The 22,496-nt window shown below is 39.8% G+C and overlaps 3 protein-coding genes across 5 annotated transcripts in view; 2 read left to right on the top strand and 1 right to left on the bottom strand.

The window, feature by feature from the left end:
• The window catches only part of LOC108236357 (cholecystokinin), a 3,268-nt gene extending 1,452 nt beyond the window's left edge, over positions 1–1,816 (top strand). Inside the window, exons 2-3 of the mRNA XM_017416936.3 lie at positions 124–348; positions 1,616–1,816. Coding sequence (XP_017272425.1) covers positions 126–348; positions 1,616–1,692 — 300 coding nt within the window. The 5' untranslated portion in view covers positions 124–125 and the 3' untranslated portion in view covers positions 1,693–1,816. The remainder of the gene's footprint in view (positions 1–123; positions 349–1,615) is intronic.
• Positions 1,817–1,876: 60 nt separating this feature from the next.
• Positions 1,877–17,398, bottom strand: si:dkey-28e7.3 (trafficking kinesin-binding protein 1). 3 transcript variants are annotated; one of them, XM_017417008.3, is made up of 15 exons: positions 17,077–17,398; positions 13,253–13,329; positions 12,941–13,057; positions 12,768–12,862; positions 11,810–11,918; positions 11,613–11,691; positions 11,399–11,529; positions 11,200–11,274; positions 10,733–10,944; positions 7,777–7,995; positions 7,299–7,636; positions 6,988–7,176; positions 6,697–6,799; positions 6,431–6,483; positions 3,005–3,142 (listed from the first exon to the last, which is right to left on the bottom strand). In XM_017417008.3, exons 1-14 carry the CDS (start codon positions 17,258–17,260, stop codon positions 6,450–6,452), a joined length of 1,962 nt encoding a protein of 653 aa, XP_017272497.1. In that variant the 5' UTR covers positions 17,261–17,398; the 3' UTR covers positions 3,005–3,142; positions 6,431–6,449. The 3 variants fall into 3 exon arrangements, with proteins under 3 accessions (XP_017272496.1, XP_017272498.1, XP_017272497.1); XM_017417007.3 differs by lacking the exon at positions 6,431–6,483 and having other exon boundaries at positions 1,877–3,142; XM_017417009.3 differs by lacking the exons at positions 6,431–6,483; positions 6,697–6,799 and having other exon boundaries at positions 2,951–3,142.
• LOC112450538 lies at positions 8,003–10,134 on the top strand. The gene is made up of 3 exons (XM_025006088.2): positions 8,003–8,373; positions 9,144–9,757; positions 9,839–10,134. Exons 1-3 carry the CDS (start codon positions 8,344–8,346, stop codon positions 9,849–9,851), a joined length of 657 nt encoding a protein of 218 aa, XP_024861856.1. The 5' UTR covers positions 8,003–8,343; the 3' UTR covers positions 9,852–10,134.
• Positions 17,399–22,496: the final 5,098 nt, after the last annotated feature.

Raw genomic sequence — 22,496 nt, 5'->3', positions numbered from 1 at the left:
AGCAGGTCTGCAGCAGGTCTGCAGCAGGTCAGCAGCAGGTCAGCAGCAGGTCTGCAGCAGGTCTGCAGCAGGTCAGCTCAGCTTCCTTCAGACACTAACTGTTTCCCTCCTTCCTTCGCTCAGGCATGTCAGGGAAACTCGTTGTGGCGTTCGCCCTCTTGGTGCTGCTGCTCGTATCCGCTGCGGCCGCCTCGCCGGACACACCGGCAACGGCGCGATCCAACATCCTGCAGAAACTTCTGGCCCAGAAGGAGGCGATGAAGCCGGAGGTCCGAGTGGCGAGACGACCACATCTGTCTGAGGACGAGCGGGAGATGATGACTAAACAGATCGTGCAAGCCCTTTCAGGTAAACGTGTGGCTCTGCTCGTTGAGCCTCTGTACAACCATCCAGTTAGATTATGATTTTTATATTTATCAGTCATTTCTGAACAAAATCCATGACTGCGAGAGAAGCAGGAAGAAGGAAAAATGTTAAAACATTTATAACAGGCTCCATTTTCTGACCTCAAAGTAACAAAATATTCTCCTATTTAAAGATTTTCCACAAATCAAACTTTAAATATTTAAAAAAAAAAACTTCAAATAAGACCAGATTTTGATATTCTAGGTTTCTGTACCACTAAAAAAGGCCCGTTTGAAAAGGATTTATTAACGCATTATGAATGTTATTTATTAGCTTGTACATATGTTATAAAGCATTTATTAAACAATGTTCATACATTAAATCAGGCTCACTATGTGGCAACATGAAATGCTTTTCTTTTTGAAATATCAAACATTTGTCAGTAAGTTCTCTGCCCGTGAGCGTTTGTAAAGTTTGAAGTTATTTAGTTAAACTAAACTAAACTAGATAACCAGCAACAAATTAGATTTATGAAAGAACAAATGACACAACAGAGCAGTGAGTCTGAGTTTAATAAATTAAAATTAACACTTTATTAAAAAACTCATAAATAAAACATTTATAAAGTATTAATAAATCTTCTACAAAAGGCGCTCTTATTTTGAAGTAGCTTAATTTAAATTAGATTTATTTCATTTATGTTTATAAACTTTTAAAACCAAATTTTTGCCTTCATTTTTTATCTTAGTTATATATATATATATATTATATATATTATATATATATATATATATATATATATATATAATATTTTGTGACTTTTTCTTACAGAAGCATAAAAGTAAAAAGACAAAGAGTCTCATAATAAAGTGAATCTGTATCATTCTAAACAATCTATATTTCACTTTATAATGACAGGTGTTTATTAATGTTTTACATTAATATAATGTAAGTGTTGTGATTATGTGAAGTTTTGTGTCATAAAAAAGTATAATAACATGAAAATACTGTTTAATAAGACGTGATCTATGTTTTCTAACAAAACCATAAAAGTATAACATTATAAAGTGAGGAAAGATGCTGTTAGAACAACGAACTGTTTATATTATGATGTGATGAAATTTATTTTTATTATTATTCCTCTTTTTACTGATAAAGATTTGAAGGTTTCCTTGAAGTGACTCAGTAGGAGACGGTTGTGTGGCTTCACGTGTGGAGATGTGCTCAGACTGAAGTCTCATGTGTTCATCTAGGACTGGTTTGTTCACAGAGGTGATGAACTCCAACTGCATGTCGGACCGGGACTACCAGGGCTGGGTGGACTTCGGACGGCGGGATGCTGAATGAGGCAGGCAGACGGGCGGAGGGGCTCGGCGTCACCGTTTCGTTTTTTTTAGCTCAGACTGTACAGAAAGGGAAGGTTTGACCCCCCTGTAAGGTTATAAATACATTAATAAAATGAGCAGAATCATTCAAACTGGGTTTTTTGAGTGTGTTGGTTTGGGTGCGGGGAGCAGACTGAGACACGATCTGAGTGAAAATGCAAAGGTTTTTATTCACAGGTGGTAAAAATTTACACACACCGACACGTAACTAGTGCAGAGGAACAGAACGCAACAATAAAACCGCTTCACCATCTCTTCGTTTTCGCTACAGCTGATTGTTCAGAAAGAAACATGCTGCTTTATTTGAATGATTAAATACAACCAAACATCATTAAGAAGTCCCTGTGAATGCCCAGCATGATTGTGATCAAACAGAAATCCCTGATGACATGAAATACAGCAGATTTGAACGCCGTGAGCTGCAGGTATTGCTTCTAAAACACCTTATTTACTGCCTCTGATGCAGAACGACAAACACGATTTGGTGTCTCCGGGGTTTGGCTTCGAGGAAAGTCCAAAATCTCAGATGAACACAGGCGATGAGCTGCAGAACAGACAAAGGTTTCATCTTCTTTGAAACAACATGCTGTTTTTAAAGTAGCAGGAAGACCAGAGTGTGTTTTAGTGCATTTGGATGTTCTTCAGTGTGACAGTTTGACATTTACTGCATGTCTTTATGTATTTTAAATATTCAACTATTTACAAACAACTGAGGTTTCACCTTGAAACTAAAACACACGAAAAATAAGTTCAGGTTTTTAAAACCAGTGATGGAATCCGTAAAATGACATTCACCAACACAATATAAAAAGATTTCATTTTTTCAGTGTGTGTGGGTGTGAGTGGTAATCAGGTGGCTGTCCTGAGATGAAAATGTCTCACAACAACAGGACGAACACATTCTGTGGCTTCTTGTTTTAAAGACACGGCTGCTGCGGTGGGCCGGGGATTACACGACGGGAATCTCATGGCTTTGTGGAAAGTCACTGTGGTGAATGAGGAGGAGTGATCCATGAACGCGTCACACTTTTGCAGGATGTTGGACTCTGTCTGCCGTCTCTTTCCCGCCGCGGCTCATCATCCCCCAGGCCGCCACCCTGTGCAGGCCGAGGCTCTGCAGCTTCCCCACCAGGTTCAGGCTGAAAACGTTCCTCGTCCCGTTTCTGGCGTCCGAGGACGAGCCTCCAGCTCCAGCTCCAGCGGAGCGTGAAGGAGGCGTGGAAGGTGGAAGGTGGCCGTGTGGGTGAGGGCAGGCTGAGATGCCGTGCTCCTGCAGCAGCTGCAGGAGGCCCAACGAGGAGGAGGAGGAGCCGCCGGGGGTGCAGGTGGAGGTGAAGGGCTGCAGGTGGGAGGCGGGGGAGGAGCTCAGGAGCTCACAGTTCCGACAAGGTGGCAAGTTGAAAGAGTGAAGGCTGGAAAACAAGAAATAAAAACAGTGAAAAGCATGAAAAGGCCTGACGTTCCTCGCATGTCGCCCGCCACCTTTGGTGCCAGTTTTAGATGGAGATCATCCGGTTGTAGCCGTTTAGGTCCCATCTTGGAGACGCCGTTAGGCGCTCTGTCATTCCACACTGCAAGATCTGCTGAGATGTGTCCACTGAGGATGACTCTCAGCTTCTACCACACCGAGTTTTAGCTCAGTTATTGCAAAACCGACTGAATTTGACGATTTTTTCTCAATCAATTGTAGATGTACACATGATGATCACTTCCTGAGAGTTTCATTAAAATCCATTCAGTGGTTCATGAGATATTTTACTAACAGACAGTAGTTGAGTCTGGTTAATAAATGTGTTGAGGATGACTCAGCTACTACCACACCAAACTTTAGCTTATTATCTGTAAAACTGACTGAATTACAGCCGTTTTTGTGTATTTTAACATCACTTGGCTGTGGCGGCCATCTTGAATATGTCCATCTTGACTGCTTTTTTCAAAGTTATATTTAAATCTGTCCGTGCTTCAGGAGATATTTTGCTAACAGACACATGGCACTTTCATCTTTCGGCGGTGAAAGACAAAAATAAACGTTAAAATGTGTTTCTAGCATGCATTCGTACACTTTTACAAAACTAGAAATAAAAAAAGAAGAATTTGGTTAGTTTGGTGCCTCGTCATTAAAAGGTGAGAGTGTTAGTGATAAAACAGGACCTGATGTTTTGTTTGGATGAAAAGCTAAAAATTAAACAACAAACATTAGAAAATATCATGCGAACACGGAGTTTAATCATAAGAAGTTAAATTTAGCAGCTCTGAAGCTTCAGCAGGAGGTGAGGAGTAAAGAGGCTCAGAACAGATTTCCTTTTTATATAAGAAAGATCAGAAACTAAATCTTTGGTTGTTTTTGAACCATAAGAAGATAAAACAATCTGCTCTTTGTCTCAGTTGAAGACAATCTGATGAAACACACAAACAGCTGTACTTTTCATCCCCTTACTGAACACAAACTGAGCCCTCAGAAAGTTTCAGCTCAAAGGAAGAACGTTAGCGTGAGTTAGAGACGCAAAGCTGAGTCACCGACAAAGTCTGCTAAAAACACCGCAGGATGTCAGAGGGAGGAGTGCTGCACAGAGGTGATAAAAAGCTTCCAAAGAGTTCATAAATAATAAAATAATATTAAAAAGACAGAATGACTGACTAAAACTGAATAAAACTAAGGGAAGCGTCATTCTCGGTGAGGTATAAGAGCTTACAGGGAGCGTCTGAACGCCTGTAATTATTCCTACAACTCTCAAACATCTTTGTTCTCGGGTCCACCAGAACAATGGTTCCTAAAGTTGGGATCGGGACCCAACTTTGGGTCAAAAAACACCAACGTGGTGGTCTGGAAATGATCTCCAGAAATAAATCAACAATTTAAAAATATTTCCTTTGACCAGATGTATACTATAAAGATACAAACAACAGTCATAAATGGAAAAAAGTCTTATAATCTGAGATTAAGCTTTTTGTGTTGTATTTAGGGCTGCAACAACGAATCGATAAAAATCGATGATTAAAAGCGTTGGCAACAAAATTCATTATCGAAATGTGTCGCGCAATTTATGCATCACTAACGTTGTCGCGGAAACGGTGACGTCACCTGCAGCGCGTTGTCAAATCTGAACAAACCAATGACTTATATGGATATTATATTATCCATATAAGTCATTGGAACAAACTCCGTCCGCTCCGTAAAAAAAAAAAAACTCTGTCCGCTCCGTATGATGATGAAGAAGCTACGGCTCCTCTTCCTCACTGCAAACTTTCTTTCTGCTACTCCATTACCGTTTTGGGGGGCATAATTTACTCACTGCAGGTTAGAATCTGCTGAATAGGGTTTTGTTTTTAGTCTTAAAGTTGTTAAGCAGCAGAACTAGCTCTGTGAGCTCTGTTAGCAGCAGTTAGCATACAGGAAACTGCACGCTGCTTTCAGCGCCACCCGGTGTCATCACAAAGTAATGTTTAGTCATGAGTCAGGTCACTCTATGCAAGTGAAGAGTGAGGCAACATTTAACTAAATTTACATCTACTTATTTATGTAATTAATTGTTTAATGGTACTTGTAGTGTGTGTGTTTAATTGATTTAGTTGTAAGTTTTTTAGAGATGTGAAACACGGGTGGTAAATAAGCTGTTGTTATTTTCTGCTTGAGAGCTAAGTATATAAAGTGAGAATGTTGAATTGAATTAATATTGATTTATTTAAAAATAAGAAAGTAGTAAAAGTTTTACATCAACCTACTCCTTTACATACAGATAACTTTTTTATGTGGGCCAAAATGAATGACTGAATGAATGAATGAATGAATTCCAAGACGACCGATAATCGAGAAAATAATCGCCCGATTAATCGATTATTGAAATTATCGTTATTTGCAGCCCTAGTTGTATTATGCTCTCATTTTTAGCTGTTTGTGTATTTAAACAAGAATATTTGGGGTCAGAAGTCTGGGGTCAGAAGTTAAAAAGTTTGAGAACCACTGCACAAAAATAAAAACAAAATCTATAAAAAAAAATCTAAAACTTTCCAAAAAAAACATTTAGGAACTTTTTTAAATTCACATAAACTCCCTGGATGACAAACACTGTCAGTAGGTTCTGTGAGCAGACGAGATAAGTTGAACTTTTTGGAAAAACTCGGACAGCGCTGCGTTCGGAGAGCAAAAGGCAGTAAAAAACCTCGTTCCTACTGTGAAGCACGGTTGAGGGAGCACCGTGAAATGGGTCTGTTCAGCTGCTGTTGGTAAAACAGTGAGAGGAAAACTGATTTATGATTCAGGTCAAAATCAGGTAAAGTTAAAAACCCATTTAATTAAATCACAAACAGGTAAGAATAAAAGTCATGTTTTAAAATGTGTCCTAGAAATAATCCAAACTTCCTCCTCATCAATGTGCACATCTGATACATAAATAATACAGGAAACATCTGATACAAGTTACTGCTTTTAACTTTCCTCAAGCTACAAAGCTTGTTCTGAATAATTATTTAATATTAAACTCTGAAATGAAAAGTACAACAGTTTGAGTTTTTTATCAACTCAAATTGTCTACAGTTGTGACTTAGCCCTCAGGCCAGAGATCAGCTCAGGAATTCAGTCAATTTCAAATGTTTTCCTGCAGCGGTGCTCACTGGTTTTTAATCCAACACAGTTCGTTGCCTCTGTTGTTAATATTTATCAATCAGCATTTCTGGGTTCAGCCGTTTCACCGCGTTCTTACTTTTCCCTGACGGCTCCGTCTAGAGTTGGAGAAACAGCCCCGACAAACTTTTTCTGCCAACGAAGGGGTAAAGGGCAAAGGTCAAGAAAGGAAAAAGACACTGATTGGACTTAAATGACACAGCAGTTAAAAAGGTTAACTCCTTCATCTCCTTTTAGGCAGTAAATCAGGTTTTAATTGGACAATTTAAGACTTGGTCAGAGCTGTGAAAACCAACAAACAGCATCGGAGTTTAAAGGTCTTTGTTACAGCGTGGGAACTCTTACCTATTGGAGAAGGAGGGGATGAGAGGGGAGGGTTGGAGGACTTTGCAGGTGGTGATGGTATGTGTGGGGGAGGTCTGAGGGAGGTTTGGGCCCGATGGAGAAACTATCAGTTCGTAGATGGAAAGAAGCACATTAGAGGAATATTCACGTCTTATGAGACACTAAAGCAGCTGATGAAGCTGAATTTTGCACCATAAATAGAATAAAAAAGGAGGTGACGATAAAACTTAGAGGGAATCCAGCGAGGTGAGGTGAAATGACAAAAATGGAGGAATTGTGTGTGCGCCTTACCAAATCCATGAGCTCCGGAGAACTGAGACAAGTCAGGTTCGTCCTCCTCCAGGTCGTTCAGGCTGTAGACGTGCTGAACGTCCACCTCCAGCTCCTTAAAGTCTTTAGTCAGGACTCCGGGACGCGGGTGGAGAATGCCCCCCAGGTTTGGTTTGGCCAGCTGCTGCCAGTGATGCAGAGTCACCGAGCCTGACGATGACAAAGGGAGCACATTACGATGCAAGTCAAATCAAACGCAAATAACTGACTTACTCGTGGATTTCTTGTGCTTTAATTGCCAGTATTTATCATTGGCTCTAAGGCTTTTTTACCTTCCAGAGGTTTAACAATCTGCAGCCGGTCAGGCAGGTAGGACCGGGATCCTCCCGAGGAGCCGCAGGAGTGCCGTGAGCTCCCGTTGGAGTAATTGGTGCCTGTCGACGCAGTGCAGCTGGACGCCAGGCTGTCGTTCGGCGTCAGGAAGCCACTGGAGCCGTCTCCTTCCTTGTAGTTTGCAGCCAAGGCTCGGAGCTTACGTTCCCTCTCTACGTCAAAGAAGGGCCGGTCTGAGGAGTGGCTCTGCTGGCGGGCCGAGAGGCTGCGCAGAGCCGCCTCGAGGTCCTGACCTCCAGGTGTGCCTGGCTGACCCAGGCGTTTGGGCCCACTAACACTGCAGGTGGGGGAATGAAACAGCAGTTCTTCGAGTCAAGATGCTGAGATTCCCATAAATAATATCTGTTCCACGATGCATGCAAATATATTTATAGGAAATGATCCAAAACCAAACTTCATGCAGCTCGCCATCCTCACCTGTTGTCCTCCTTCTGAGCCGGAGTGGAGCTGGGTTTGTCCTCCAGGTTAATGCTGGCGTTGTCGGAGCCGTAGTAGCTGGTCCTGGGGGTGCTGTTACGACTGGAGCGGGCCGACACCGGGGTGGAGCCTGGCAGTCCTGGTGAGTGGCACCGGGAGCGCATCCTGCCAGCCTTGTTCACCACCTTCACAGTTTCAAACACGCGCCACGGATGGTTCCTGTCGGAGGAAAAACAAAAATAAAATGGTGACGCCATAAAATTAAACCATTTATTCACAATCTAAACTCGGACAAAAGTAAACAGATGTAGGACATGTAGGAACATAAGGTCAGTTAGCTGTGGCAGCCATCTTGAACTGGGCTGACTCTCAAAACTTAATTAGCTGCCTTAAAAGACACGTTCCACACTTTGCTGTTTTTCTTTTTCTCCAAGGAAACAGGAGTTTAAGAAAAAACAGTATTTTTAAAAAAAGAATCAGTGATGAGTTTAAACTTCCAGATTTAACCGCACTGACGTCTCAGCTCCCTCACTCCCTGCCTCCTCGTAGCTTCTTTGTGCCGCCATCATGGAGGACGCTAGCGGACCAACAAACACGGTAAGATTTATTACATCTGTTTAAAATTAAATGATTTTAAAAAATGAGCTCGTTCAACAACTTCTGCTTTTTTTGCTTTAAACATTTTGTTTAAACTATCCCAAGAACCTTAATACATTATCCACTGTATGTTTAAATTACTAGACTATAATAAATGCAAACTACTTCTATTAATACTGAACTTCACAGTTTATTTTTATGATAAAAGGTAAAAAAAAAGTCATAGTTATATTATTTTGAAACTGCTATTCTTAAGCTGGACTTTGTGTTTGTTTTATGTTGATTCTGACTTGTTTAATTTTGTTTATATGTTTGATATTATTTGTCATTTTTAGCTTGTAACTTCCTAACTACGTGTAACTGTTTAATGGTGCCCCATCTTGACTGGAAGTGTTTTATTTTAAGGGACTTCTTGGTTAAATAAATGAAAATACTTTATTAGTCTGTGTGCTTCAATCACTGCAACCAACACTTTTTTGAATGAAAACAAGGTTTTAAATTATTTTTTTAAAAGAAAACAAACTTTTACCACAGCCTACAAGTTAATCTAGTTTAGACAGAGATGTTTTAAATTCATGGAAAGAACGATGTGAGCCATATACGACTAACTGATTTTATGTACTGACAACTAAAGTTAAATATTTTGACAAATTTGTATAAATTCCTGATTGAAACAACAAATTTGGTTATAATCTGGAGCACATTTGTCTGTAAATCAGTTACATCTGTAGTGATGTCCTGTTTTGTTTTGTTTTTGTTTGTTTTTTAAGACACAACAGCAAATTAATGCCGATGATCCCCCCGTCCGACCGGACCAAAATCCATTCGAAGATGCAGAAATGATTCTGCTCAGACAGGCGCTGGAGACCGCGAGAAGAAACCTGCTCGACCTGGTCTCAGTCGGCTGGTTTCTGAGACGGGCGAGGATCAGGTTTGAGCGAAAAATCCGACACGCGAAATCGGTGCTGGAGATGAAATACGTGGACGTCATAAATATTTTCAAACATTTGGACGATTACTTCCAGTCTTGTCAAACTGACAAAGCTTTGAGGAAGAAAGAGAACGGAAGGCTGCGGGCGGAGCTGCACAAAGCGACGGTCAGGGAAAAGAGAGAAAGGGTCAGAAGGAAGAAACTCGCCAGCGAGCTCCAAAAGCTGCAGCAGAAATGCACGGAGCAGGAAGCGGAGATGGCGAAGAGGGAAAAACGCACCAACTGCTTCAGGAGAGAGATGATTGCCCTAACACGGGAGCATCTGCAAACCCTGATTGCACTGAGACAGAAGGAAGACAAACACGAGGAGAGCGAGAGGCGGTGGAGGGCGAGGTGTGAGGAGCTGGAGGTCAGACTCAGAGACGAGAAGACGGGAAGGAGGCAGGAGAAAAGGTGTGCTGAGGTTCAGCTTTTAAACATTTCTTCAGAATATCACAGCTTTAATAACATTTATTCTGCCTTTCATTCTTTCAGGAGCAAGCCCTGAAAAAGAGAAATTTATTCCACTTTCAAAGAAAACCATAAGATGACCGTTTGACGAACTCTGCCTTCCTGCCCTGCAGCTTTATTTTACAGAGAATACCTGCTTCCTGAAATAAATAAAACCTTACTACTGCTCTAATCATATACCAGTCCTTTACGGTTTCTCACCAAACTTAAGTCATAATTAAAACGGTTGAGAAAAGCTCTGAAGAAACACTTTAAGTCAGCTGAGGAATGTGTTCACAGCAAAGAAATAAAAACAAAACAAATCATGCAGTGTACCTCTGAATTAGCTTTTTTATTCTAAACTTTAGTGCAATTGCTGAAAAAAACTGTTCACCTTTTAGGATAATGAAGTAAACTCCAAGCTTTAGATAAACTGTATTGCATACTTTATATGGAGTGGGACAACTGGAACGCGGTGAAGCGGGAAATTACTTCACTCTGACTTCCCGGTTACGAGTTCTGATGTAAATGAAACGCACCATGAGATCCCACCTTTACAGGAGCTTTCCCCACAACGAAGCAGGTGTTTTTGTTTCAGTTTAGCAGAAATGAGTTTTCAGAAGTGCCTCTACTGAAGGATGAGCTGAGTTTCAGGTTTTACAGAGCACAAGCCGCTCTAAATATGACTTTGTTCAAATAATTATAAAAGAGAGAAACTATTAATGCATTTAAGTTCCTAAATCATGACATTTCTGTCCTCGTTCTGAACATCAGAACAGTTTCTGCAGCTTTATAGAAGAAAATGTTTATTTTAAAGTCAGTTTGGTATGAAACCATAACCGCCAAACCCCCAAAACCTTTGATGAGATTTTAAAAAACCTTTAAAGAAAACCCTCACGGCTCCAAAGCAGCAGTTTCCAGTGTTTGCTGAAGACTCACTTGTACTCTGAAGGCGTCGGGGAGTCCAGACCTTTGCGGAAGGTTCCTTCGATCTCGGCTGCCAGAGAGTCCATGGGGAGAACCGAGGCCAGCGCGGTGAACCTCTGCACTGTGCTGTTGGGCAAACTCTTGTTTCGCAGATTTTTAATGTCCTTAAGTGCCTCGTGGAGCATGTCCTCACACTCAGAGTACTTGTCCTGCAAGTCCTTCAGCTGCAGACATGAACAGAATAATCATTTAAAATGTAGAATAAGAGTTATGATATTACAAGTTAACAGGAATGTGTCAGCATTCACACAGGAGATTATCTATTGAAATGAATTCCTATAAAATTATAGGTTTTCTTTTTTGTCAGCATAATGAAAGCAGTTCAGGAGTTCAAAAAATGTATAAAAAAAACACTAAATTAAAGCATAAACTTTAAAGCATTTTATTCCATCTTTAAACACGTGGCTGAAGTCACTCACCTCTGATTTCAGTTTTAACTCGTTTTCTCTGGAGGCACTCAGGTGTTGGCTCAGCTCCTCATTCTCGTGGGCAAGCTAAAAAAGAAATAAAAATAAATTAAGATGTAAGCATATGTAGCTGCCTTAATGTTCAGGTTATTTCATACTTAAAGCCACTTTTTACCAAAATGGAGTGTGTTTGTGTTTTTGCGCCTCTCACCCCTTTGCATCGAGCCTGCAGGTCAACGATCTGAGCGAGCAGCGAGCTGATCTCCTCCTGCTGTCGGAGAGTGTCCTCTACTTTTCGGGCCAGCTCCTCCGACAGATCCACCACCTGCTTGTTTGCAGACGCTAAAAAAAAAAACAACAAGTTTGATAAACACACCCGCAGCCCACGTAAGTGAGTGTTACAGAAACGGGACTGCTGCCCTTACAGAGCTCCTCCACGCACACCATCATCAGCTCCTGTTCCTGCTCCTCGTAGTTGGTGGTTTCTGCTGACAGCTCATTGGCCTGGAGAGAAAACAGCAGCGTCAAGTGTGACCCCCAAAAGGTACTATAAGGCTCCTTTTCTTAATCTATTTAATAAACACTGAGTTTAATTTCAGTCGGCGTTGCAATTTATGCACACCTCCAATCTGAGTTTGCGGTTCTCCTCCTCTAAACTCTTCAGTTTCTGCTGCAGGAAGTCATAATGGACGAAGTTGCTGAGAGAGCTGGTGGATTCATTCCTTTTAATTCTGCACACAGAAAAAAAGAAAAGCACAACCCTAAAATATACATTTTGTATAAAAATAAATAAAAGTTCAACCACACGACAAATGCTTTCTAGATAAAAAAAAAGAGCTCGTCTGGTTTGTTTTACTGTAACAGACACATTTAAATTAAACAAAACACATTTTGTTTATTGTAATTGTTTTAATTTGTGACTCTTTAGATGCGAGTCTTTTTGAAAACTTGTCTAAACATAAAAAAAGACTTCTTATGGCACATAGCTCTTTCTAAACTGAGAAGGGACCGTCAGTAAATATGATAAAGGCTGATCGAGAGGAGTTTTCTAGTTTAACTGGAAACAGGATCAGATCTGATGAGTCGTTTCTCACCTAAAAGCTCAACAACCACTGAGGATGGTCACTTTTATAGCACTCTGTGTCACATTTGAGCATACCTTACAGGGTTTTGTTTTGTTTAAAAAAGGCTCTCAGTGTTGTGAAAGAGAAATAAAATAAGAACGTTCTGTTCACAAATGCTCAGCACATAGATCTGTGGGGTAACCCGGACACTGTTCTGTTGAGAAAACAGCAACAAACTAAACAAACGCGTAAAAACGTTGCAGTTTAACATTAACTAACGCAGCGTTCTTTCTCTTTTTTAAGAGTTTTATAAGTTTTATGTTTTATAAGCCTGAAAAACAGTAAAAAACTGGACCCTCATTTGGTTAGTCATTAGCCTAGCCTGGATGAAGATTTTTGCCTCTTCCTGACTGATGTCGCAGCTGATAAGATTTTTTTAAAATATCTACATACATTAAATCACAACCAAACCTCTGTTTTAGAGTAAACTACCATAAAAACCTTGTGTTTACTCACAGTGAGTGCGCCTGAGCGTTCTCGATCTCCTCGGTGCTGGCGTAGAACTGAAGGAGGTCGTCCCGCATCGAGAGCTCGTGTCGAAGTTGGGCAATCTGGAAAATAATACGTTTAAATTTTGTGCCATGATGACTTGAAGACTACACCGCATGCATCACGAGGAGCGTTTCTACCTCCTCCTTTGCGATTTCGAGCTGCTCGTCCAGCATCTCGTTCCCAGCTGTCAGCTCCTGGTTTTGCTTCAGGAGCGACTGACCGATCCGAGCTGCCAGCTCCAGATCCCGCTCTTTCTGGAAAATCAAATCACATATTCATCAGTTTCAGAATCACAGCGCATCCCAGCATTCGGCCAAATTTGATTGACTTTAATCTGAGCACACTGATAGAAACAAAAGTGCTGAAAATGATGAGAAGCAGAGACGATCAGCGAGGCTCGAGTTTAATCCTCTTTAATCTCGTTCATCTGCTGCGCCTCTCTGCCGTACCTCCTCCAGCAGGTTGGTGACCGCCTTGATGTCATGATACGTCTTGGTGACCTGACCCACTCTGTCTGAGCACAGCACTGCGGAAGGAGGGACAGAAGGATTTAATGAATGGAGACAGAGACCAAGCACCGCAACAACCCTGACTGCTCGATAAAAAAAATAAACTGTTTAACTTTTCTTCTTCCTCTTATCTTTTTCTCTCAAAAGAGCCACTCAGAGAACTAAAGCTACTAATAATACATGACACAAGAAATCCATCAGCTCATTCACTTCTGTGTTTTGAACGCATCTCTGAATTATAAGTCTAGTTTTAAATCAAGGTAAGAGGAAACAGGAAAGAGATTCGTATAACTGCCTCCACCCCCTGAGGTTTTAGCAGCTACAGAGCACAACATCTCCATGTGGCCAACAGAATCCTCTTAGCTTGATCCCTTTTAGCCCATATAAGATGCTAATAAAGACTTTGTTCTCCAGGACACTGAAATAGCTCAATGCAGGAGGCAGCGTTAACACATATAGCACAGAGAGGAAAACAGTAACAGGATGCTGACGTGAACTTTGCTTACATCCTGAACAATGGATCGTTTAGATCTACCTTAAAGTCATTAGGGCTGAACAGGAAGGAGGGATTAATTCGTCTCTTCGGGCGGATTTATTTCTGCTGCAGGTGGAGTTTAAAGCAAAGCTGTTCATGCTCCTAATATTGATTTCTAGTTTGCAAGATGACATTTTTATTACTTGTTGACATATCAAATGCTCTTTGCATTTCTTTATTACAAGAAACGTATTTTGTTTTAAATGTTTTCCAATAAATACAATACCAAACTTGCCTCAACATTTTATAAAAGTTTTTCCACCAAAACTTAACTGAATTTTGTTCATTGTTTGTTTATTATTTTGCCCTAAGAAAAGATCAATCTGAATGATATTGTCTAACGTTATACAGAGTGAAATTTCTATTTCAAACATATTTTTTGACCAAGTTTATGAATCATGTAAGCATAAAATTCTGTTCATAGTGGAAGTTACGTTTTTAAATCAACAAAGTCATGGTCATTTACCGAAAAAACTGGGCCAACAGATTTTTTTGGTAACTTCTGAAAGCCCCAGTCGATGTTGGTTTGCTTTTGAATCAACTTTAGTGCGGTTTAATATTTTAACTTTCATGTGCCAAAAAAACGAAATATCATGGCTCATTGTTGCATATTTTAAAATTAAATCAAAACTAAATGAAATAAATTAAATTAAATAAAGAATGCTATCTAGTAAAGTTTACCGTTTAAGATGTGTTTAGGATCTTTTTCAGTTTCACAAAGCTCTTTGTAGAATTTAAAACCTTCTCTTTTGAATCTAAAAACCTTCATAATAATTTTGATGACCTAACCTGCAGAAAAGCAGCTTTAACATGAAAAAAAGTTCCTCCATGACCGCATTATTTGTAATTTCTCCATTAGATTCATTGTTCATTCCTAACAAGTAATCTTAGTTTTACTTCAGATAAAAGCTTAAAGACGTGAGGAGCTTCCATAAAGTAAAATAATAAGAAAGATGTCTCTGATTTGGCCTGAAAACACAGCGTGGCATCGCTTGTATCAGGATCTAATCAGCCTAATGGAACGTACCTCATGAGCTGCACTACTCAGAGAAACTGTCAATGAATAAAATAAACCAAGTCTACAGAAGGACAAGGGGCATTGTTATTCAGAGATCATGTTTCCATCTTTAGATTATAAATATAAAGCAGTAATGATAAAATTGATTGTGAAGCATTTAGCTCTGGAAAAAATAACAAATAAAAGCTTTTATTAAATGACTTATCTGGAGGGGAGTAAAAGGTGATGCGACACAAAGTTAAAATCAGTTTTGCTAAAGTCAATTCTAGGACAATATGATGAAAAATGTATTTTTCGCCCTTGTAATTGACAGTTTAACAGGTCTGCTGCCAAGAAACCAAGTTCTTCTGAAGGACGCTGCAGCAGGATGAATAATCACTAAGAGGAGGAAGAATCTGGCAACGTTTGTCCTCTAAAGGTCGGGCTACATTTACTGTCTGCGTCACTGAAAATATAAACGATCACAAACACTTATTGTTAGAAGAAAAGCTTTAAAATTCAACACTTTCAATCCCATTAAAAAGCCGACCACAAGAACTACAAGTCTTATAATGCAACAGGAGAGTAAAGATGACCAAAGTTATTTTAAACACACTCAATAAATAAACAGGAGCACGAACAATGATCCTAATGAATAATGAACTGCAGCCTAAATTATGCAGTGTTTGGATCTGAATCAAGTCTTCCTGAGCTCTAAACTCTGTGCCGAGTAAACATCACGACTCCTATAAATTAACAAAAGGTTAATTAGATAATTGTTTTCCAAATCCTATTGTACTCAGTGGATTGCAGCAGCTAAAAACAGACTCTGCAGATACACAAATAAACTACCAGTTCATGGACAAGTCAGCCAAATGTTTATAAAGCAGCGCTGGAAAAAACAAGAAAAATCATTTCTATGTCACGTGTTTTACATTTTATTATTTTACGTCAGTTTGCCTCAGGAGATAAAACTGATCTACATTTCCAACACTTCATCTACTACAATTGTGTGATTTTGAGATTTTATAGTTTCTTCTACAGTTTGATTTGTTCCTGTATAAAAGTGCATCCTTCTGAAAGCATGAAAACATCAACTCAAGCCTCAGCAGGTGAAATATGTGAAGTGTTGCCTCCTGATCAGACTGCCAGAGGGCAGAAGGGATCAGGAAACGGTTCTGTGGGTTTTACAGTGAGGTTAAAGCTAAATCCAGGCAGGTACTGTGAACCGTTACCCTAATTCTGTTCCTGTGGATAAACCTGGTTGAATTAGACGTACTTATGACGTCTGTTATGTTGTGGGGATGGGATCCATTCTTAAAAGAAGATTTACATCGAAGCTCAAGGAGGTTTTTAGATCCATTATTCCAAAAAATCTCCTAAAAATATTGACAGGAGCCTTTTTTTAAAAGTCTATTTTTAAATTAACCACATTGCTGAAGCACAAAATAGACAAGAGAACCTTTGAACACACACATATTCATTAAAAAAAATACAACAATAACAACTTTTGAATACATCCAGTACAAACTGAATCAGAAAATCAGGCTACTTTAAGCAAATATCAGTTTAAATTTAAATCGTTTTTTGATCTTCAAAACCAAGGTCATTTAGCTACAGGTATTTGTGGGCAGCTCCTTTAGTGTGATTTGGTCATTTTAAAGTATTTTTAGACTTTTTAAAAAGACAAGAAAAAAATAATTTGTCTAATTAAATTTTAAATTTAATCACCTGCAGTTAGCTATTCCCACCAGCTTCACAGCAGAGACAACAAACGCTGCTGATTAAATGTGCTTACAGTGCAGCTGCAGAGTGTGTGGTCATGCAAATACACAGAAGGACATACGGCCACGGTGACCTTCAGCAAACCATCAGGAAATATTCAAGCTGGCTTCATTTTTATAGTTCAAAATGTCTTTTGGAGCGGCAACAGAATCTTACAAGGGAAGCAGAATAATTGTTTTAAGCGATGATCTTAAGGTGCGTGATGCGTTGTCGGTGACATCACTGCACCCTGAACTGCAATCACCATTAACTATTAAAGCTCTTAGATAAGAGACTTTAATGCAATGTGCAACGGTGAATTCTCAAGTCAGACTTTTAGGGCTGACTAAAAATTTAAAAAAATCTTTAAATTGCTCGCTGTGCTCCAACATTTCCCTGTCTCTCTTTGCTGCAGCGACTCTCTGCTCTGCACATCCTTCACTGACGCCCTGCCTCACCGTATCTCACCTTGTGTCACCTCCTTGCAAAGGCTTGCATTGTTGTTGTTGTTGTTATTGTTATTGCTGTTGTGGCATTTTATTTCCTCTTCTGCTATTTCGTCCCCAAGACTCGAGGTGCTCTTGTCATCTTCCTCCTCAGACGTTGAGCAGCTCCACACCTCCATGGTAACCGGAGGGAAACTGTTCTCCATCCCTCCGTTCACGGGTCAAATCCTTTTTTTTTTTTTTTTTTAAATGTGCTTTTTGTCAGACGAGCTGCGCTGCACCGGTCGTGTTCCTGGCATGATGCTGCTGGCTTCTGTGGGGTGCGGGCAGCAGTACCAGCTCGTCTCTGTGAGGGTGTGCAGGAGGATCTGAGCTGCTCCGTGTTAATATATAATCCCTCAGACTGTACGGGCCATCTGTCGTCACGCCTGGCTCCGTTCACCTGGCCACGTTGGACTACCGGGTAAGAAAAGAGGCGAAGAAGAGGAGGAGGGGCAAAGGAGGATGCAAAGTCTAAACTGTGCACAAGAAAACAGGATTCTAATCGTTCTTTCTTTATCTACTCATAGGAAGATGCAGAAGGTGAGCATTTAAACCAAGAAACAATTCGGAATGGGATGCAGTGAAAAAGGATGCTGCATAAAGTGCACCCACCCCTGTGAATGAAAGGAGATGGTACGTCCCACCCATGTCGGTGGCTGCTCTTTTCCCTCCACGAATGCCACAGCAGATTGAGAAGAGGCTCTGCGTAACACTGGTGCAGACAGAACCACACCCACAAGGTTCTGATGGAGGCAGCGGTCTGTATCTGAGGCTCAAGCCAGTATTTACTTCAATAATTAATCCAAGTTAATGCTTTCCAGGGGAGGATTTCAAGACATCAGAAGGTTGTTTTATCCTTGTAGATATGGAGGGGTATTCTACCTTTCTAAAGGATCAAGACAATTTCATTCCTTGGATCTTTTCCCCACTGGAATAAGAGAATAAGAATAAAGATGTTTTCAGTGAATTTCAGAGAAGCGATACAAAGAGCCATGTCACCACATTTACTGTCCAGTTTGAAGACATTGTGGTCTTTCAGCTGCTAACCAAGACACCTGAGTGTCTTACAATCAAATATTAACTTCTTCATTAAATTTTCAACCACAATCTGACTTTCCTTGCCATCTGAATGTTCCACAGGAGAGACACCTCAGACAACTTTCACCTGTCTTATCATGGCAAACATTTGTTCGTCCCTGCAAAATATAAAACCTTTCTGGAAGGCTACTTCTGAGAACTTGAAGTTAATTAGTGATTACTACAACAAGGCTGAAGGAAATGGATGCCTTCGGCCACAACAGCAAACAAACATGAGCTGAATGCTTCGTCTTTCAGTCGCCTGTTTCATGTCATAGTCTAATGTTTTCAGTTAAGCCTATTTTAGAAATGTTATCAGCTAAACTGCAGGCAAACACTTATTTATAAGGATTTATTATTGTTAAACAAATAAACAGCATTGTCCCAAAATCTGTGCTGATCATAACAAAGATTTATTCATGTTTACTCATTTCTACCTCATTGGTTCAAGAAGGGAGAAACCCAGAAAAGTTATTTTGCTTCCTTGTCCTGAATAAACACAGAAATACCACCCAGCAGGACAATAACAAAGCCTTTGAATCAGGTTTAATACATTACCAATTATTATTTGTTTAAGATCAGGGTGCAGTTCGATCCTAACTATAAAGATTCCTTCTGCTGCGCTGCATGCTTTGGTTACTTCAGATTTCCCTCTGACCTTGGTGATAAGAATCAATCATTAATACTGTTTTTGTTTCCTCGATTGAACTTAGTTAAATGTGTTTGGGATTTATTTACTTCAACCATGAGTTAGGTTATACAATTATCCAATATTAGATATATTTTACTTTTCTTTTTCTAATAAAATGTTTTAGCTGTTAAGTTTTACTCAAAATCATCGACTTTTTCCTCTTTTTAAAAGTAGGTGGTGTCCAGACCTTTAAAAGCTTGTTTCTTTTTTTTCAGGTGCGAGCTGTGAGTGTAAATTATGTTGATGAAGAGACACTGAACACGACCGGACAGGAAAATCAAAACAATCAGCTAGAAGGAAAGCTAAACTGCAGAGCTGGGTGACCGGAAACTGGAGGAGGGGAAGATAAAAGAAGAAGTCAGGACTGAAACAAAACAAACTATCTACGGCAGATGAACAGTACCTGAAAGTCACGTCTTTAAGAAACAAGAAAAAAAAACAGGAAAGACCAACACTGAACCTGAAAGAAGCATCAGTACTCAGCTGAGTTATTAGCTATTAGCTCTTTTATCATTTCATTGCAGTTGATTTAATATTTTATGTCTGTCAGGTTTTTGTTTTTTGTTTTGGAAGATTGGGATCCAAGCATCAAGAAACTCTGGGTGCTTTAAATCTTTTGCACAGTGCTGTAAATTATTACATCTCTAACACATATGGTCTTTAAAGATAATGTTTAATACGTGTCAAATCTCTTGCAGCTCTTTGTTATTGGTACTCCTGACATTTACAGCTTTACGTTGCCCCGTTCCAACTTTTAGAAAAACTAAATAAACATTTCATATGTTTACTGTCCCAGTGGTCGTAAAACAAAGATTTATGAGATTTGCAAATCATTGCATTCTGGTTTTGTTTTTTTATTTTCCCCAACTCTTTCCAAATTGGGGTTCTAACTTTCCACTGTAGTCGCGTTTAAAATTAAAAACAACTTTTGTAGAAATAACTAGTTTGGTAATTGGTAATCTCTCTTTTGTCTCATTCATTTATTTTAGGATTATTTATTAACCGAAAATGATTTAGTTGTTTGTCCTAATGATAAAAAAAAAACAAAAAACACAGAGAGGCGATGCAGCTTCAAACTAAAATTTTGTTTAGGGCCCCAGTTCGACCAGTCTGGTCCAGAGACACTTTAAGGACTCAGTGTGTGCATGTGTGTGTGTGGTGGGGGGGAGAAGGGTCCTAAAACTTAGCTGTACACATGTAAAAGCAGGGCAGAAACCCCGTCAGAGAACCAGAACAGTAAGTGATGTGAGCAGCAGTAGGGAGTCCTGATAAACACCATATGCCACTTGTCAACCAGATCCAAACTGAGTGCGACACATCGTGGCACAATCTGCATGAATCAGGTTAGTCCGTCCTGTTCCTGACAGCTCCATGTGACCGGCCATCAGCTTGGGACGGGATTACAAGGACACAACAATACAATCGGAAATAATCCTCTCACTATCAGCCAAGATAATAAACTTGGTCTGTTTCTACCACCTTCCCTGGAGACTTTTCAAAAACAAATTAAAAGTAAAATAGTGATTTAAAAGAGTGCACGGGAGCTCTTATTATTGACTTGTTCCCTAATGTTTTACAATAAGTGCCACAGAGAGAAAACGATTAATGGGGGAGATGGAAAATAATTGATCCACTGGAGTTATAAAGCAGAGAAGCAAAGCGGTATTTGCACACTTCTGTTTGCTTTTGCGAACCCAATGAGCCTGAAACTACAACAATAAAACTATAATGTTCAGTAAATAACCTGTTGTTAAAAAGTGCATCCAGTATCCAACAGTTTAAATGATTGTAGAGCAACTCACATCCCAAAGTCTAGACAACCACTGCATCTAATTATAAACTCTGTGTGTCCCAACAGGCGTGCCAAGACTGTCATTATGATGTCAGAGTCACCAGGATAGACAGCCTGTTGACCTTCAGCAGAAACTGCTCAGATTGCCAAAGCACAACAAGGTAATTGGTCTGATAACATCTGACATCAGGGACTCAAAAATAAAGGATTTAACCTGGAAGCATCTGGGGGGGAAGCGGGAGGAAGCTTCATTCACCTAAAACACCACAAACTAAACATCTCACAGAGATCTGGTTCATTTTGTCATCAATAAATAAACACAAAGACATGTGACAGAGGACTCTTATAAACTAACTTTGACTCTTTATTCCTCACAAATCAAAACCTTAAAAAGTCTTCTTGTTGATGGAGAAGAAATTGTTTGGAAAAATATGAAATAAATAAAAATTTACTCATACATTTCATTTGAAAACCTGACCTGCAGGAAATAATTTATATTTTGGAAGAAGATGCTGAGCAGATAGTCAGATTTAGAGCCACAGGTGTATTTGTATACGTTGGACAGAAAGACAGCAGTTTGCTAGCGTAGCCAGTCCTTTTTAAAAACAAGCATATCAGGCGACTAAATTTCCAGTTTGGCTCAAAAGATGCACTTAAAATCAAAGTGTGTTTTATGAGTGGAAGTAAAAGAAAACAGTTAATATAAATGATCTTATCAGAGCTTTTGATTTCATACTTTACAACCTGTTCACAAAGAGACATCACTCTGATTTTACAAGGGAAAATACTTGCTGCTTCTGCAGAAGAAATTTAAACATTTCCCCCAAGAGACGCACTCAGAAGAAATCTACAGGCTCTCCGGTTTGTAGCTCCCGTATTAAAGCGAGGTGCTGACAGTGACGGCAAAACTGCAGGATGAAAACTTTCCAGAGGAGCTGAGGTACATCAGAGTAACATTTCTGATTCATCTGGGCAAGATTCAGCAATAAATGAAGTAAATAAAAAAGGAAAGGAGGCACCAAACTTCACAGAAGATGCATGTTATCTTCCACTGAACTTTGTGGAAAAAAAAAAGTTGGAGGTGAAGAGCAGACTGGGAGCGGACTGGGACAATAATCCAGGCCACCACCACCCGATTAACGCAAACCATCAAGACTGAGTTCAATTGAGCGCACTTTTAACGCACGCCGTCTGCACACGTCATCAACTGAATACCTACAATATAAACGTTTCTGCTGTGGTGCTCAAATGACATAAACTGAAATCATGTTGCCCTGCATTATGCTTTATATAAACCCTTTTAAACTCACTAGGAATATGACAATCAATCACACAACAAATGGGAGGTACACAGGTGGTGCACTGCAGAGGTGTTGGTTTATTCCCTGTAACATGAAACTAATTTTTACTTCTTTTTCACTCCTTTGTGGAGTTTATGAAGGGTACACAAAATCTTAATTCCCCAACATTTCAGCAATAAACATTATATTTTGTTTCCAATCCTATTCATTAACCTTATTCTAAAATTTGCTCTATATTTTATAAAATTTTAAACGTTTGTTCCCTTAGGTTCCTCAAAGTGGAACTAACTTCATTAAGCCGGTTGTGCTGATGGCTGAGCTATCTTTGTTTCTGTCTCAGCTGCTCCCTGATGAACAAACATTAATTTACAGAACTTTAATTTGGCTGTCTCTGTCGCTCCATTTAACAAGCTATATGACCCAAACCGGACAAACGACGGACGTACAGACACACACCGGGTGTTTGATCTGGTGTGTCTCTGTGCTCTGCTGTGACAGACAGCCTCAGAAAGAGAAAGCAGGGGGTGAGGGGTTCTGTC

The sequence above is a fragment of the Kryptolebias marmoratus genome, linkage group LG3 (assembly GCF_001649575.2).
Source record: "Kryptolebias marmoratus isolate JLee-2015 linkage group LG3, ASM164957v2, whole genome shotgun sequence".
NCBI lineage: Eukaryota > Metazoa > Chordata > Actinopteri > Cyprinodontiformes > Rivulidae > Kryptolebias > Kryptolebias marmoratus.
This window is presented reverse-complemented; position numbering and strand designations above follow the sequence as displayed.

Coding starts and splice junctions, on each gene's coding strand:
- si:dkey-28e7.3 (XM_017417007.3), bottom strand. CDS start 17,260: ATGGAGAACAGTTTCCCTCCGGTTACCATGGAGGTGTGGAGCTGCTCA. Junction 11,275..11,398: donor TGCAGGCTCGATGCAAAGGG/GTGAGAGGCGCA, acceptor TTTCTTTTTTAG/CTTGCCCACGAGAATGAGGA. Junction 7,177..7,298: donor GATTGTTAAACCTCTGGAAG/GTAAAAAAGCCT, acceptor TGTCATCGTCAG/GCTCGGTGACTCTGCATCAC.
- LOC112450538 (XM_025006088.2), top strand. CDS start 8,344: ATGGAGGACGCTAGCGGACCAACAAACACG. Junction 8,374..9,143: donor CTAGCGGACCAACAAACACG/GTAAGATTTATT, acceptor TTGTTTTTTAAG/ACACAACAGCAAATTAATGC.